The following is a 16,968-nucleotide window of genomic DNA, read 5'->3' on the forward strand; positions in this document are numbered from 1 at the left end:
TAAAGGGAGTTTTTGGGCAGTTAAATTTGATTCCATTAGCAGGGTTGGCTTGGCTTCATCTTTCTCTGGAATCTCTTTGAAGCTGAGAGTGATAGATGTCTAAATATCTGGCTGCTAATCGCTTGAAAGTAAAGAAGGTATTATATGGCATGTGAATGTGCATGTCCATACGACCAGGCACTAGCTTATATATTTTCAAAAACATCAACAACTTCTTGATATATGTCAATGACAATCTCTGGTTTTCTATCTCTCTCTCTTTCTCTTGCTTGCCTTTATTCGTCGAATGGATGATGCCAATTTAGTGCCCAAAAAAGTTTCAGCAGCCACAAATAATTCTTCGTTGTACTGCTCTTGTTCACATCCTTCTACGACAAGAGTGACTTGAGAAGAAAAACGACGATAAAGAATGCAGAGATTGACAATGCTTGGAATCAGCACTGCTGAAGCTGCTACCATTGAAAGAACTGTTTTTGTCTTAGGAATGTTTTGGAGAGACAACATCCCCCAGGAATTTCTTAATGTAAGGTTTGTTATGTGATCAAGATTCTGAAGTTAAAACTTCATGAATCCTTCAGTGAGCTTTATAAAGCCAAGCTAAGAAAAGAAAGAAAATTCCCCATAAGACTAATTTACCAATCCTCTGTAGTGGTCATGGCTTGTCCAACAAATGTTTCTAGAAGAACATGCACTGAAATTCTGAAAGGATAATTCCAAGTCTCTGCCTTTCGAAGACTATTCTAGTTGAAGAGTATTTAGCCAGCAAAGCTTGGACTTTTATGCAGCAATACATTTGTTCAACCATTGATCCTATAACCGTGTCCTTATTTCCACCATTTCTTCCATTGTCATCGTCCCAGAAAGCGTCCTTGAATATGTCAAGTTTCACAAGTCGGGAAAACCAAGGAGGTATGCTGTCAACTTCACTTCATGTTTATGAGCATTGCCGCATGCAGTAAGGTATTAAGGCACGCATCCTTCCAGGATAGCTCGAAGGGACCTATCACTTTCTGGAATCTTGTCTTAGGAACTAGCAAAGTCCTAATACAAAGAGGAAAAGTACTCATGGCAAATTTTTAATTCCAGTTACGAGGCTCTTTATAGAAGTCATTGCTTGCTAGCAGGAAGATTTGTTAAAAGAGAAGCAAAAGCAAACCTCTGCTAACCCCAATATACAGCTTTCTTGAAGAACTACATCATCATAATACATTAGTACCACATCTACCATCACAAGAACCTACAAAAATGTTATCCTCTCTAAAGAGCCAAGATACATCGAAAGTTTTCACCACGCTGGCTTCTATTGCCACTTCCGCAATTCTTGTCCGAACCATTTACGAGGTCCGAAGACACTTCTTCACCTCCAACTACAAATCTTCTCCCTATTTCTCTCGTCGAAAGACTATCATTATAGAGGAACACAAAGAGGACGACTTGCTTAACAAAGAATTTCAGGCTGTTGATACATATTTAGTCAATGAAGTCAGCTCCTCTGTAAGCAGACTAAAAGTGAGAAAGGATGAGGATATGAAGAGATTGGTAACCAACTTGGAGATAAATGAAGAGATAGTTGATATTTTTAAGAACGTGGAAGCAAGATGGAGATTGATTTTAAAACATGAAATGTCGGATCAAGGTAGACATGCAAAATTTATGAAATCTTATGAGCTAACTTTCAACAAGAAACATGAACAGATGGTGTTGAATTCATACTTGCCATACATTATGGAGCGAGGCAAGGCTATTAGAGAAGAAAGTAAGGTAATCAAGCTATATCCAGTGGACTTTGAATCTGGAGTCTCAGAATATACCTTCAATTTTGATCACCCAATTACCTTTGAGACCCTTGCAGTTGATTCGGAGCTTAAGAAAGCAGTATTGGATGATTTGAACACCTTCATGAACGCAGAGGAATATTACAGAAATTCTAGCAAAAAATGGAAACGTTGTTACTTGATATACGGTCCTCCTGGCACCGGCAAGTCAAGCTTGACCGCAGCAATGGCTAATCACTTAAAATATGACATCTATGACTTGGATGTATCAGAATTCGACAAAAATCCAGATTATTTAGAGCGCTGGTTGATCCCTGGACTGCCCAGTCGAACTGTAGTCGTAGTTGAGGATATAGACTGCACTATCAAGCCACAAAACCAAGGTGAAAAAAAGGTGAGAATCAATATACTTCAATGCATAGCTATTTGAACACAGATGATTTCGACAACCAATCTGCACATTCATGTTTGAAAATAGCTTTTAGATCAATAAAAATCTGATGTACACTTTATCTTATTATTACACCATCAGGTAAAGGTCTCGGATATACTTAAACAACTTCGGTTGTGCGCTGGAGATGGACAGATTGTTGTTTTCACAACCAATCACATAGACATGCTCGACCCAGAATTGTTGACTCCTGATCTGATGAACATGCACATTCACATGCCATATTGCACCATTTCTGCTTTCAACCAAATAGCTTTCAACCATTTCAATATTTCCCATCACATACTCTTCGAGGAGATTGAAGGTCTTATAAAGAAGGTTGGAGTTACTCTTGCAGAAATTTCAGGAGAGCTTCTGAAGAGTAGCGATGCTGAAGTTTCCCTCCAAGGCCTAATCAAATTTCTTCACAACAAGATTGCTAAATATGACAAGTTCAAAGCTTAGAATCAGTTATGGGCATTGAAGCACAAAAGTAGAGGAGTTGTTTTTAATTAACTTGCTCTTCTCATACATGTAATCAACTAACATATGATGTTATATCAACCTTTAGGTTGGAAGATCACTCAAAACTTCCCTAAACTTTTTGAGCCATATTAGATTACATTGATTATCCAATTCGTGAGTATCTTCGATAGTCTATATAGATGCTAGCTGTTGACATCAAGTTGGGATAGTTGGCCGTAAACAACCCAGTGATAGTCTATTAAGCACTAATTTTGAAGGCGGGTTCATCATCCATGGTTAATGCTTAAGCCCAGAATCCAAAGGGTAATGGATCTTCTTCTTTTTTTCCTTTCTTTGATGTGCCTTGATATTTGTTTGATTTTCTCTCTGGCATTCAATTTACGTTTTAATCTTGCATCCATTTCAAGCTAATTAAGTGATTTGAATCACCAAAACAGTAAAGCTGTCTCTCCATGGTTTCGCAACATAGAGTGTCAAGATAACATTATCAAATATTTAGGCAGAGACACAAGCACTGCATTTTTTATCTTCCCAATATCCGGTGACAAAACACCAATATGGAGGCACACTAGACCGGATTTCAGACGATATCCTGTCATGCGTCATGGTTTAGGGACTTTCTACCATAGACCTCTCTCTCCCAGATTTCCTTTGATTTGCGGCCAAATGAACTCATAAACTTGGACCCTTGAAATTTGAACTCTTCTTTGCCAAAAAAAGAAAGAGAAAATTTTGAACTCTTCCAGATTTCAACTAAACTATGCTGGTTTACTCTTCAATGGCGTTGTTATGCAGCCTTGACTAACTGAATAGATTAGAATATCTTTCTCTGAAAGCGCCAAAGAACCACCTGGTTAAAAAGCATGTTGACTTCCAAAATTAAAGCTAGAAAAGTCGTCTCTACTCATGAATAGAATATCCCTGAAATCAAGACTAGGAAATATCAAAACCTATAGAAACATCCATAGCAATGAAAGACCAATCTCAATGGAAAAGTCTTGGAAATATAATTTTCTTTGCCTAGAATTGTAAAAATCTCTGACGGAATTGATTGAGATGCAAAAGCGACTTTGCTAAATAAGCACCCTTTCTTTTGAGGCCGATATAAGCACATGCCTTGAGATTTGATAATTTGATAGCTGACAACCTTGAAAATGGTGTCCCTTCAAGACAGGCAAACTATCATTGCATTTGCCACTCTTGCTGCTTCCGTAATGCTTGTTCGTAGAATTGCCAGTGCCTTCGTCCCTTTTGGTGTCCGAAGATACTTCTCCAACCTCCATAGCTTCTCTTCCCATTTCTCCACTCAACTACTCACTGTTGTTGTAGAAAAAGATCAAAGGCCAGAGTTTAACCAATTGTTTCAGGCAGCTGATTTCTACTGGGGCAATCTGGTTACCTCATCAATAATCAGGGGTAGAGAGGCTGAGGAAGAAACTGCCGTCGACAAAGATCTTGAGATTCTTGATGTTTTTCGAAATGTGAAAATAAGGTGGAAATTGGTTTTCACAAAGGTTGAGCATATTGAGAAAATAAACACAACCATGCAATCAGGTAGAAGAACCTATGAGCTAACTTTTCACAAGGAACACAAAGATACTGTGCTGAATCTGTACTTGGCATACGTTTTGGAGCAAGAAAAGGCCATTAAAGAAGAAAGAAGGGTTCAACGATTTCAAAAGTTCCGCAACAGACGGTGGGAATTGGACGACACATTTGAGCACACAACGAACTTCAAGACCCTTGTAATGGAACCACAGCTGAAGAAAATACTATTGGATGATTTGAACACCTTCATGAGTGCTCAGGAAAAGTACAGAAGAATTGGGAAAGCTTGGAATCGTCGGTACTTGTTATGTGGCCCTCCTGGCACAGGCAAGTCAGGCTTGATTGCAGCCATGGCTAATCACTTAAATTATGACATCTACAAGCTGGATCGAACAGATTTTAATATTCACTACATCATGCATCACGAAGTCCCCAGTAAATCAATTTTGGTGTTCAAGGATATTGATTGCGATGTCGAGCTACTAGATCAAGAACATGAGAACGGACCAGAGAATTATGATGAACATAAGGTTAGAACTTCTACCAGAAAAGTGTTCATTTAGAGCTTGACTGATATGCACAAGTAAACATAATGCACTTAAGACAGTGAAATTTGATAGCTAGTTCAGTGGATGATTGACGAACCCCACTATGAAATCTAAAGAATCATAACCTCGCATTGCATGCTTTCCTTGGGCTTGATGTAGAAACTTTTGTGAGGCCTGCTGACTTCAATCTATGTAACATGTATTATCACTTCCTTTTATAGTTCTAAAATTGATATAGTGGATTTTTTGTGCTCTTATGATTTCTGCAGAGGATGATGTCTCTGTTCCTCGAAGCCACTGATGGACTATGGTTATCTTGCAGCAACGAACTTATTCTCGTTTATATGGCCAATAACAAAGCAATGCTTGATCCAGCTTTACTTGGTCGCACGGACATGCACATTAACATGTCATATTGTACCATCTCTACATTCAAGCAACTAGCCTTCCAGTATCTTGCAGTTCAACATCACAAATTCTTTGAAGAAATTGAAGGACTCATAGAGGATGTTGAAGTCGCCCCTGAAGAAGTCTTACGACAATTAATGAAGAGTAGTGACATAGAAGCTTCTTTCCAAGGCCTTGTTAGATTCCTTCATGACAAGAAATTTAATCTTGAAAAACCTGAAACCAGCATGAAAACTGAATCTATAGAATAGAAAAAGGAGAGGAAAAGATCATCGGCTAGCAGATTGGAAAGGGCGATAGAAGTTGGAGACATCTCAAGGTTAAGAACATGAATGAAGTGGATTACAAAGCACAGACATGCTCATGAGTTTGTTCAGTTGATGGGATGGTTCGAATTTGTCTCTAGGAGTTAGGGAAGAATGCTACAATGTAATCTTGGCAAATTGGACAACTATTTGAGATTTCTGAAAGGAAATAATAGTTCCTTCTGTATTCACATACCACAATACTAAATAAAATTAATTTCTAACTAATTACGGGATAGAGATGGAAATTCTCCTGTCAATGCATAAATTAAAAAAAAAAAAATAACAACCCTTTTACCTATTCTAGTGGGAAAAAAACACGCAAAACTTGAAAAATTTTGTGAAAAAACCGTAGAGTCCGGATCTATTTTCTGTTGTAAACCTTGGAATAGTCAAACCTGAATAACAACCACACAAAAACAAGTAGCTTCACCTCTCCTTTTCGCTATAAAAGGAATGTTAATCCATGCATAATTCATCGAAACCCGAAGAGTAATCATAGAACAAAATGGCAAAGTGTTTCACCGTTGCTGCCTTCGTTGCTACAGCTCTCTGCTTCTCCTCCGTTCTCATCTCCGCCTATGCTGCAGATTACTTAGATGTCGAAGGCAAGGTTTACTGTGACACTTGCCGGGTTGAGTTTCAGACCAAGATCAGTGACGCCATTCCAGGTAAACGATGTGGTTAATAGTTTGATTATCGTATATTATGGCATCGAATGCTCAGCTTTTATGCACCAATGTTACTATATCAAGAAGGCCATCAGTATACATATATATTGGTCTTGTTAACAAGCACTAACAAGTAATGTGCAATTTCGTTTTTAAATTCTGATTCAAATTTTAGCTCTTCTTCTTATATATTTATGTGTGTGTGTGTGTGCATGGTGCAGGTGCCAAGGTGAAACTGGTATGCAACAACCGTGAGAATGGCACATTGACATATACCGTGGAGGGCACAACTGACAGCAGTGGCACATACCGCCTACCTGTGGTGGGAGATCACGAGGAAGATATCTGTGAGGTTAGGCTGGTGGAGAGCCCCAGAGCCGATTGCAATGAACCATTCAAGAGCGTTGATTCTGCTAGGATCCTCCTCACCAAGAACGTTGGAGTGGTAGATAATCTCCGATATGCCAATGCTCTTGGGTACATGAAGAAGGTGGCTCAACCAGAATGTGCAAAAGTACTCGAAGAAATGGGTTTCCTTCCTGTTGAGGCGTAAAATTGATTGATTAAATCTTCATCATTATATTTCTTTTTTTGCCTCACCTGAATAATAAAACTTGGCATGTAATGCCATTTTTTTTCTATTGTGTAGCTATCGAACAATTGTAACCCAGTGTTTCAATGGATCTATAGCAATTATTTGATACAATGGAAATTTTCTTTATTTTTTTTTACTATCTCATCTAGAATTCAAACACCTCTGGCTCAAAAAGGGTACGCACATGATCATACACAAGAACGAAACAATTTGCGAGCTAAAGAAAAAACCAAATTGGATATGTTCATACACTGAAGAAATTTAGTGGACGTCCCTCAAGATCATTCTCATTTTTCATTCAAAATTGAAACCAGAACTAGTAACAATACCATGTACAATAATTGAGCGTTTTAAACTATGTAAGTTCATAAAATTTTGTCATGTTTTGAATTCGTTGAACTCTTTTTTTCCCCAGAATTCACTCCAATAATGCAGGCAAGATAAACTGGTAAAATACATGGGTTCGTTGAAAATGCATGCAGTCACAAGCTCATAACAATATTGTAGGCAACTGCCAGGAACACCTCACCCTCCTCTCCATTGTTAAGAGTCTCAGACAGACAGGAACACCTCACCCTCCTCACGTTAAGCCAGGGTTGGGTAGAGTTTGTTTAGATCTGTACGCTTTTTTGCTTTCTTGTGTACAGATAGCTAGATGGAAGTTTAGATTCGAATAATGAGGATTAGTTTTAATATGAGAAATTAAATTGGGACAGCAATATCTTCGATTTTAGCCAGATCTAGACACAAAATTGATACTTCATGAGTCATTTCGATACTACAAATTCTTTAACAAAGATATTAGAGTTTAATTAGTTATTGGTTAAAAGAAACGAAGAGAGCAGAAATTATGAAAATATGTTTTTGCTGAAGAGACAGAAATAAAAATATAGATATAAAAATAAATTTATATTTTTTTGATAATTTAAGATTGAATTTTTATATTTTTTAATATATAAATACATATCTCTAAATACAATTTTTTTTTATTCATAAAATATCCATATAAAAAATTTTTAATTTCAAAATTATCCAACTAAAATATGTTAAAATAAAAATAATTACTATTATAACTTTAAAATTCATATCAAGAATCGATATGCGATAAGGCTAGGATCATGAATTGACCTAGGTTAACCTCAATAATGTCTTAAATAAAATGACGTCGTTTATACAAAAAAAAAAAATCAATGTGTTTTTTACCCAAGTTTTACCTAATTGAGTCACGATTGATATGGGTTTCTCTTAAACCCAGACTAATCTAAACCTTGGATCGATCAGATCCCGGGTCGACCCACCAAGCCAATCTACATTTTATAACTAGAGTTATTATATCATTATTAATTTCAGCACTCAATATAAATTATAGTAAAAAAATAGTAATACATATTAAAAAAAAAAAATATATTTTCATATTTTATTTTATCTTATCTATTATTATCCAAATATAATGCAAAGACAATTATCATTTTTTTTTGTCTTATATTTGTTATCTTTATTATATTTATCTCTTTTATGTCAAAATATAAAAAAAAAATTACACAAAAATCATGTACTTGATACACGATACATATGTGATTAAATATTATAGCATCTTTTATGTGTCAAAAGGATGAAACACACGACTGTCTAATTTTTAATGCTAATACATTTTCGAGTCTTATGTTGTGTTTAGTTTCATAGAATTATTTCGCATATCTCGATTTTCCTTAACTAATAATCTACTCTAAAGGAAAGGAAAGAAAATATATTTATGGAACAAGAATTTTTTCGATATAAAAAGAAAGATATTTTTTATATATATTTAAAATAAAAAAAATGTTCATAATAAATTAGGTGAATCAAACAAAGTCTTTATCTTTTTTTTTTTTTTTTTTTATAATAGAGAACATATATAGTTGTTAAATCTTATATAAAGCATAACTTACCAATAAAATGTTGGTCTAACGGTTAAGATACTGCTATATCCATGTAAGAATGAGAACACAAGTTTGATTTTCAGAAAGCGAATTTATTGAGAGGGACAGCTACAAATCCCGAACGGGACTAGTTTCACCATTTAAAAAGGTGTGAAGATACCCGGGTAAGAACCAAAAAAATATAAAACATAACTTGATTGAGTACTTGGATGTGAATTATATTGAGTTAATACATGGATATAGTTTTTTATATATATTTTTAAGTAAATGATATAAAACATGTTTTTTTTTACCTCGTTGGATTATTACAATGTTAGTCAAATTGGTTGGATATTGATAAAATCAATGACTTGTTCCGATTCAATTATAAAATCTACCTTAACTAGGGCTTGGTTTTCTAGGTTATATGTATATATATATATATATATATGTATATATATATATATATATGTATGTATGTTGAGTATGGTGAAATTGGAAAAACATGGTAGAGGGCTCGGTAAAAAACGTTTTACAGTTTTTGTTTCAATTTAGTTGAGAAATGTAGAAAACATGATATTTTCAATTAATAAACATTTTTTTCTATAATTATCTATTTCCTAAAAGAATTTCTCAAAAACTGGATAATTCTCAACAAATAAACGCAGGAATAGTTTTCAACTTTGAAGCATAGGCTTGTGGGCCCACCAAACAGAAAAGAGCGAGTAGCATTGAAGTAGCGCATAACACACCACCCCACCTCCCAAATTCTAAAACTGAAAATTCCTCCCAGTACGGTGCGCACAATGGAGACAAGAAGAGCACTGTCTAACTTCTATAATGGACCCACGCGCTTTCGCACATTAATTAACCGACACAACAAACAGAAAGGGATCAACTGGAGCAAGTTTAACTACCTTCATTAGCAATGTGTTTCTTCCTCCTTCAAACTCCAAGTCAACTGAGAAACTGGAATCAGAAACATAGCGTCATGATTCATGACTTGTTTTGTTCCTTTTAGGTTGCCTAATATTCTGTCATTCGATATTTAGATTGTGTTTGGAAGCGTGGTTTAAACCGCGTTTTAAAAAAAAATTATTTTTTATTTAAAATAAATTATTTTTTATGTTTTTAAATATTTTTGATGTGCTGTATTGATATTCATAAATTTATCCTTAAGTTTTGTTTTGATTAGTTTTGTATATTTCTTGATTCTTGATTCTTGATTCTTTATCATTATAAAATCATTACGTTATTTTGATTGATTGTTTGATAAGTTACCTTTAAGAACTTAAATAGGCGAATAATGAGGTAAAGGGCATAGTAAGATTATTAGAGTGAAAAGCCCGATCGAATTGTGTAAAACACGAGTGGTTGATATTAAATCGAGTGTCAACACGTGAGGAAATGTGTGAGAATTTTTTTTTTACTACTAACATTTATTGCAGGTATTCACAATGTCATCAAAAAGTGTGACACAATCGAAATGGAAGAATCTTGTAGAAAGATAAAATAGGTTAGAGGTAATGATGGAGGCTTTAATAGAAAAGATGGATAAATTGAGTACTAAGATGATTAGTAGACATGATGCTTCTAGTCGTAAAGGAAATGAGGTTAAAAGATCTACTAGATAAGGACTTTCTTTTCCAAATAAAAGTGCAGCTGAAAACTCCAATGATGAATGATTAGGAGGAGGATGTAGTTAATCATTGAAGGAAGTCCCGTACACATAAAAATCTCTTATATGAGACACGACCAAAGACAAACTTTGATAGTAGTTTTCATCCAAGAAAGGGGTTTTGATAATCACGATGGTTTAGATTGTAATTTGAGTAATTTCCAGTATTTCAGGAAAAGAATGATCCAAATGCTTTTTTTGGATTGGGAAAAGAATATAGAATTTGTATTTGATTGCCATTGATATTTAGAGGAAAAAAGTTAAAACTTATTGTAGTTGAATTCACTGATTATGTTATTATTTGGTGGGATCAACTTATTACAGGTAAGAGGTGTAATGGAGAACGACTCATTGACACATGGGAGGAGATAAAAGTAATCATGAGGAAAGGTTTGTCCCTAATCATTACTATAGGAAAAGGTATATAATATATTGCAATCTTTATCTCTGGGTTCTAAAAGTATTGATGAGTGTTTTAAAGAGATGAAAATAATTATATATAGAGTTAATGTTTTTTAATAAAGAAAAGCCAAAATGACTAGATTTTTAAATAGTTTAAATAAAGATATTGCTAATGTGGTTGGATTGCAGCATTATTTAGAAATGGAAGATGTGTTGTACATGGCTATAAAGGTAAGAAAAAAGTTCAAAAGAAAAGGTGGTGTAAGACCAAGTTGTTATTTGGGATCCTCTCAGGGTTAGAAGTCGAACTTCAAAAGAGAGGGTAATGCATAAATAAAGTCAATAGTAGCACCTAAAGTTGTCAAATCCTCATATGTTAAAAAACAAGTTGTAGTGGAGGAAAAAAGAAAAATAATGTTTAGTAGAAGCATAAACAAGAGATTAAGTGTTTTAGGTGTTAAGAACATAGGCATTACACATCAGAGTTTACAAATAAAAGGATTATGATTTTGAGAAATGTGGAGAAGTAGAGTCAGTTGGTGATGAATCTGAATGTGAAAGTACACCAAGACTTGAAGATGGTGGTGATCTTAAATATGTGTGAATTCATTATTATAATGAGATCTTTGAACATTCAAGTTAGTGAAAAAGATGTTGAATAACAAAGGAAGAATATATCTTTCATACTAGATGTCACATCAAAAATAAAGTATATAGTATGATTATTGATAATGGTAGTTATACTAATATTGCTAGTATAACTTTAGTTAGAAGTTGAACTTGACTACTACTATGCATGTTACACTATATAAACTTTAATGGTTAAATGAGTGTGGAGAAGTTAAAGAGATGCAGGGACGAGATTTTGTGTGATGTTGTTCATATGCATATTGCATACTTATTGTTGGGGAGACCTTGTTAATTTGATAGGAAAGCCAAGTATTATGATTTTAAAAATAGGTATACATTGGAAACGGATGGGAAAACATACATGTTTGCACCATTATCACCTAAACAATTGTATGAAGATCAATTAAAGTTGAAGAAAATAGAACAAGCCTTGTTATAAAATAATGGCGAGGATATGAGACTGAGTGAAAATAAAATGAGTCATGTGTGAAACACCAAAGGGTAAAGTTTTGGTCATTAAAGATAAATTTGAAGGCTTTGATTAGGAAAAAAAAGGATGGTCGAGTATGGAGAGAAAATGAGTAGAGAGAAGAAATAAAAGGTGAGAAAAGAATAATATGTAGGAAAAGTGGTGAAACACCTTAGTTTTTATGCAAAACAAAGTGATCTTACACATGTTTATTTCTCTTATATAAGAAGGTATAATTTAACACTAACAAGCTTGATCTATGTGTTCCTAGTGTTTGTATTTCTTTATAGCAGGAACTTAAAAATGTATTTTCCAATGAAATTTTAAATGGATTGCCACGTATAAGAGGAATAGAACATCAAATTGACCTAGTATAAGGTTTAGTTATTCTTAATAGACCAGCCTATATAAGTAATCACGAGGAAACAAATGAGTTTCAAAGGCAAGTGAAGGAGTTAATGTTGAAGGGGCACATTTAAGAGAGCATAAGTCCATGTGTTGTTCCTATATTTTTAGTACCTAAAAAAAATGGTACTTGGAGAATGTGTGTTGATTGTAGAGCAATCAATAACATTATAGTAAAGTATAGACATCTTATCCCTAGATTAAATGATATGTTTGATGAATTTCATGACTCTTGTTTATTTTCCAAAATTGATCTTAAAGAAGTTTATTATTATAAACCAACAACCAATCTTTGTTTCATTTAGCTTCCATGCTGAAAATGTATGTTCATCTCCTTTCTAATCTCTATTCATACGGCTAACTATAAATTACTTCTTACCATACATTTGTGGTCGATTCATTAAATTTTATGATCAAGTCCCTATTTTCTCATAGCTAACTTGAAGTTAATAATTTAGAGCCCCACTCATGTGGTTAACTCCCATTCATAAAATGCATCCAATATGTCCTTCAAATGACTTTGACTTTAACCCCACACATGTGGTTGACAATCATGCACACAAATCTTGTGTACTTGTTTTCCCAATTTAAGTTTCTCATGCTAAGCCTCACTCATGTGGTTAGATTTTTATAAACAACTCAAACATCATATAAATAAACAACTTATCATTTCAAGCCCCACTTATGTGGTCAGCTTTATGCACAGAACACTTTCATAAGTGGTTATCAATCCATAACAACATATATGTATAATTCATTATCTTAATACTGAAAATGAAAACTTATATAAATTGTTATAAATTAAAGAGGATAAGATGACAAACACCTACTTGTTCCTCTCACCGGTTTTATCTCAATTGTTTGGGTTTCTGTAACCAATACATCTCCTGTATCACACAAAGTCTCGCATCAAATTCATTCCTTAAATATTAAAAATGTACTTCTTAATATTCTTTTAACAATTTGGATACATATTATTCATGAATACATATACCATTGCATAATCACACATTAAGTTTTAGGCTTCCACTATTTAACGCTTTAATATAAGCAATATTGCACACACATTTTAAATTTTCTTTTCCACATATTAATCACCCATCTTTTCTAAGATAATTAAGCTTTGGGGCTACCTAAAATGAACTCCGTTTACCTCCTTGTAGTAGGCAGCCCTGTGTTAGATACTTTTTGGCTATCAAAGAGTTCCTAAACTCTTCCCGAATTAGGGCTTCTACTTCAGGCCTTATTTTTAATATTTTAAGGTGCCAAAATAGCCCCTATTTGACCATTTTTAGGACTACAATAATAGCCCTTGAACTCTATAGTTGAGGCACTAAAACTAGCCTTTTTCTTAAACTTTTAGGGTTGTCATAACAACCATCTCTTTCCTTTACCTTTATATGTAAAATCAACCCCTAACACGTCAAACTTAAGTTATTATAACAACCCTTATCAGGCCAGATATGTAGGCATTACATCAACCTCTTAACATCTTTTACCAATCAAACTCTCAATTACCCATGCATATCATTTAAATCCAATCACCCTAAATAACTTAAACTCCCTTCAAACCTTAAATCATTCAAGAACTTCAAGAAACTTCATCAACACAAGTCAAAAATTTTAAGGTGATGAACAAGAATTTCATCAACACAATTCAAGAATTTTTAAAAACACTTCATCAATATACATCATTCAAAAATTCCACCATTTGGCTGAATTCTTTAATACTTTGAAATCATGAGTTTTTCTTTCAAGATCAAATATTACATATTCAAGTAATATAATCATCACACAAATTGATAAATTTATAAACACACACCCAAATACTATAAATCATCTCTCCCCCAAACCCAAAAAAAAAAAACTCATAGTGTTTGAAACCCACATCTTCATCCCTAAGGGTTTATTTTCAAATATTTCACAAAATTACACTTAATTTTATTCTCTAATCATAAAATTTCATTGTTTCTTAAAGGCAATATGGTTTTTTTCCCAATATTACTTAAAACCCTAAAAATAAAGAATTCAAGAAACTCATATTTTCATTTAGTTTTCATGTATAAACTTACTTTATCTTATCCGTGATGTTTATACCACTGTAATCATGTATAAATTCAAGAAAAAATTACACATATAAATTTCCCCTAATTGTTCGAACCTAATTAGGGTCTCTACCTTTCGATTTTTCTTCAATTTATTGTTTATATCATCTACTTAATTTTTATTACAAACTTTACTAAGCCAATGATTTTTCTCAATCTACATGAACCCTAATCTTTACATAATAAATTAGGGTTTTTCCCTTTCTCTTTCAAATTAAAAAAAATAAGAGAATAAGGATGTCAAGACACCTTACCAATGAGTCTTGAATACAAAAGATCACTTTCTCGAATGACTTCTTGATTGATTTACTTTATTCTCTAATTCTCCTTGCGTTTCTTTAATTCCCTTGAATTCTTTTTATTTTCTTGAGTTATTGCTTAAGTAATGTTTTTACAACTAATATCTCTTTGTGTTCTCTCAAATTTCTATTTTGATGTGTTCTTTTTTAAAATTAAAAAGTCACAAAAGAATTCTCCATTCCCCTTTTCCTTTTTTATTTAAAGTGACAATTCTTCTCTTTTTCCAAGAAAGGTCGTAACTTTTTTTTTATTATTATTCTTTATTATTATTTTATCTTTTACTTTTTAAAAATTCATCTTACTCCTCATTTTAATTTGCATCTCTCACATTGAGCCCAAATCTCCTTTTCTTTAACAATTTTGGTCTTTTATTTATTTATTTTAGACCCTCCAAAGAAATTACTTTTATATCACATTATTCTTTTTATAATAAAAGCTTAAGGCTTTACAGATACACTTATAAGAAAAAACATGTGAAAATGATGTGGCTTAACTAAAATAAAAGGAGAAATATTGGTATAAGGAGTCAATCTTTTTTCATATCACTAATGTGTCATCTTATGAGATATTGTAGGAACATATCATAATGCTTGATGTGAGTGGGAAATAATTTTTTATAAGTTGATTTAATGATGTTGTTCATCAAAACACACAATCATCTTTATCTCTCTCTCTCTCTCCTCTTTTTTTGTTTCTTGTTTTAAGGAACTCATTTTATAACTTTCCAAGTAAATCTCTTTATTTTTACTTACATCTTCTAATAAATATAAATGAATTTTTTAAGAAAAAATATATGTTCATCCTCTCCATCTTGTATTAAACCTTTCTGCAAAAATAGTAAAAATATTCTATTTTGATATGAAATTTCTTGAGAAGATTATTAAAAAGAATGTGTTGTTACAATCATCTATGCACAATATTTACAACACATGTTTTTTTTTCAATTTTTTTCAAAAATAGTAAAAATGTTATTGTTTTAGGGTCATTATAAAATAAAAGCTAAGAAGAAATTTAAAACACTATTTCCAAGTTCTTCTAATGAGGAAGAATAAGAGACTTCATCCCCTGAAGAGACTCTAGTACACCCTTTTATATTCAATGAACAAAATAAAAGGGCAAAATGGTGGTTGGTTCCTCTAAATCTTCAGCATAATCTGGAAAACCTAACCATTTCATTTTTCTTAGTGTTGAGATGGTTTATAGAAACACCTTCTCTAAGAAAAATATATTAAGTGAAAGAGAAGTTTCAATAAATGATCTTTTTTACCTCATATTTGCGTTCATAGAATACATCTTTAAGAAAAGATAATAAGGTAAGTTGTCTTTTACTATCATTAGAAAGTTATATGAGCTACATGAAATCACAAATCCTAACTTTCTCTATAATAAAAAAAAATGAATCTTTTCCAAAAACCAGATGAGTAATTTGTTTGTTAACCCTACATAATCAAAATAGTCTGCTAAAGCACATATATTATTTATGAACATTATGTTACCTCATTACCGACTGTTAGCAAAAATTATGCTAATAAACTCATAGCTTATTGCAAGACATACTACAGTTGTGAAAGGTCAATTCATGTATGTTATTGCTACTGATTTTCCTATTAACATGATGAGTTATATAAAAAAGCTACAACTGAGAAAGAAGTAAGTTTGCCTTTTAGAGGGTTGATAATGAGGATAACAATCATGGCCAAAGTACCCTTACATGACAAAGAGCCAATAATCAAGATGTATGAAAAGATTTCAGCTGTAATTATTGTAAAATTTAAAGTTGTGATCAATAAAAAAAGGTCACATTCTGAAAAGTTTAACTCTTTTCAGCCCAAAACTCCTCAAACCAGTCTCCTGCTCTCTTATAATATAATAATTAAAAGTACTATCAAACAAGTTTGATATTTTTATTGGTTAGTGAGAATAAAGGATTGATGCAGTTGATAAGCTACTAACATATATGGAAACAGAAGTTATGTAGGTTAATGACAGACTTGTTCAACTCAGCTTGGACATCAAACAAGTACATTAGTTTGTTATTAGTGATGATGAGGAGTAGTATTGGTGCTAAACCAAGGGGAAGAAAATGATACATACAAGAAAGAGCAAGGAAGCAAGCCAACCAGATGTAAATTTTTTTTCTAAAATTTTACTGATTTTTAATCAGTAATGAATATTGAGTATTGAATATTTTGGTCTGTAATAACTAGGATATTTTTTTTGTAGCATAAAAACCTTTATGTTGAATACTTGATACACTTTGAACTTGATGTATGTAGTTGTATAATAATATCTGATGCGAAATAGTTACATTGTGA

The 16,968-nt window shown here is 32.9% G+C and overlaps 3 protein-coding genes across 3 annotated transcripts; all 3 read left to right on the plus strand.

Annotated features, from left to right (window-relative positions):
• Positions 1–1,245: 1,245 nt before the first annotated feature.
• Positions 1,246–2,670, plus strand: LOC133702763 (AAA-ATPase At3g50940-like). The gene is made up of 2 exons (XM_062127084.1): positions 1,246–2,169; positions 2,308–2,670. Exons 1-2 carry the CDS (start codon positions 1,246–1,248, stop codon positions 2,668–2,670), a joined length of 1,287 nt encoding a protein of 428 aa, XP_061983068.1.
• A 1,175-nt stretch (positions 2,671–3,845) lies between these two features.
• Positions 3,846–5,728, plus strand: LOC133702764 (AAA-ATPase At3g50940-like). The gene is made up of 2 exons (XM_062127085.1): positions 3,846–4,769; positions 5,057–5,728. Exons 1-2 carry the CDS (start codon positions 3,846–3,848, stop codon positions 5,444–5,446), a joined length of 1,314 nt encoding a protein of 437 aa, XP_061983069.1. The 3' UTR covers positions 5,447–5,728.
• Positions 5,729–5,966: 238 nt separating this feature from the next.
• Positions 5,967–6,902, plus strand: LOC133702836 (olee1-like protein). Its single transcript, XM_062127153.1, has 2 exons — positions 5,967–6,171; positions 6,393–6,902. The coding sequence occupies exons 1-2, from the start codon at positions 6,009–6,011 to the stop codon at positions 6,722–6,724; spliced, it is 495 nt and encodes a 164-aa protein (XP_061983137.1). The 5' UTR covers positions 5,967–6,008; the 3' UTR covers positions 6,725–6,902.
• Positions 6,903–16,968: the final 10,066 nt, after the last annotated feature.

This window comes from Populus nigra, chromosome 9 (genome assembly GCF_951802175.1).
Source record: "Populus nigra chromosome 9, ddPopNigr1.1, whole genome shotgun sequence".
NCBI lineage: Eukaryota > Viridiplantae > Streptophyta > Magnoliopsida > Malpighiales > Salicaceae > Populus > Populus nigra.

Excerpts from the sequence above, each read along its gene's own strand:
- LOC133702836 (XM_062127153.1), top strand. The coding sequence starts at position 6,009 with ATGGCAAAGTGTTTCACCGTTGCTGCCTTCGTTGCTACAGCTCTCTGC. Across the intron at positions 6,172-6,392 it reads GATCAGTGACGCCATTCCAG|GTGCCAAGGTGAAACTGGTA; the intron begins GTAAACGATGTG and ends TGCATGGTGCAG.
- LOC133702763 (XM_062127084.1), top strand. The coding sequence starts at position 1,246 with ATGTTATCCTCTCTAAAGAGCCAAGATACATCGAAAGTTTTCACCACG. Across the intron at positions 2,170-2,307 it reads AAAACCAAGGTGAAAAAAAG|GTAAAGGTCTCGGATATACT; the intron begins GTGAGAATCAAT and ends TTACACCATCAG.
- LOC133702764 (XM_062127085.1), top strand. The coding sequence starts at position 3,846 with ATGGTGTCCCTTCAAGACAGGCAAACTATCATTGCATTTGCCACTCTT. Across the intron at positions 4,770-5,056 it reads AGAATTATGATGAACATAAG|AGGATGATGTCTCTGTTCCT; the intron begins GTTAGAACTTCT and ends TGATTTCTGCAG.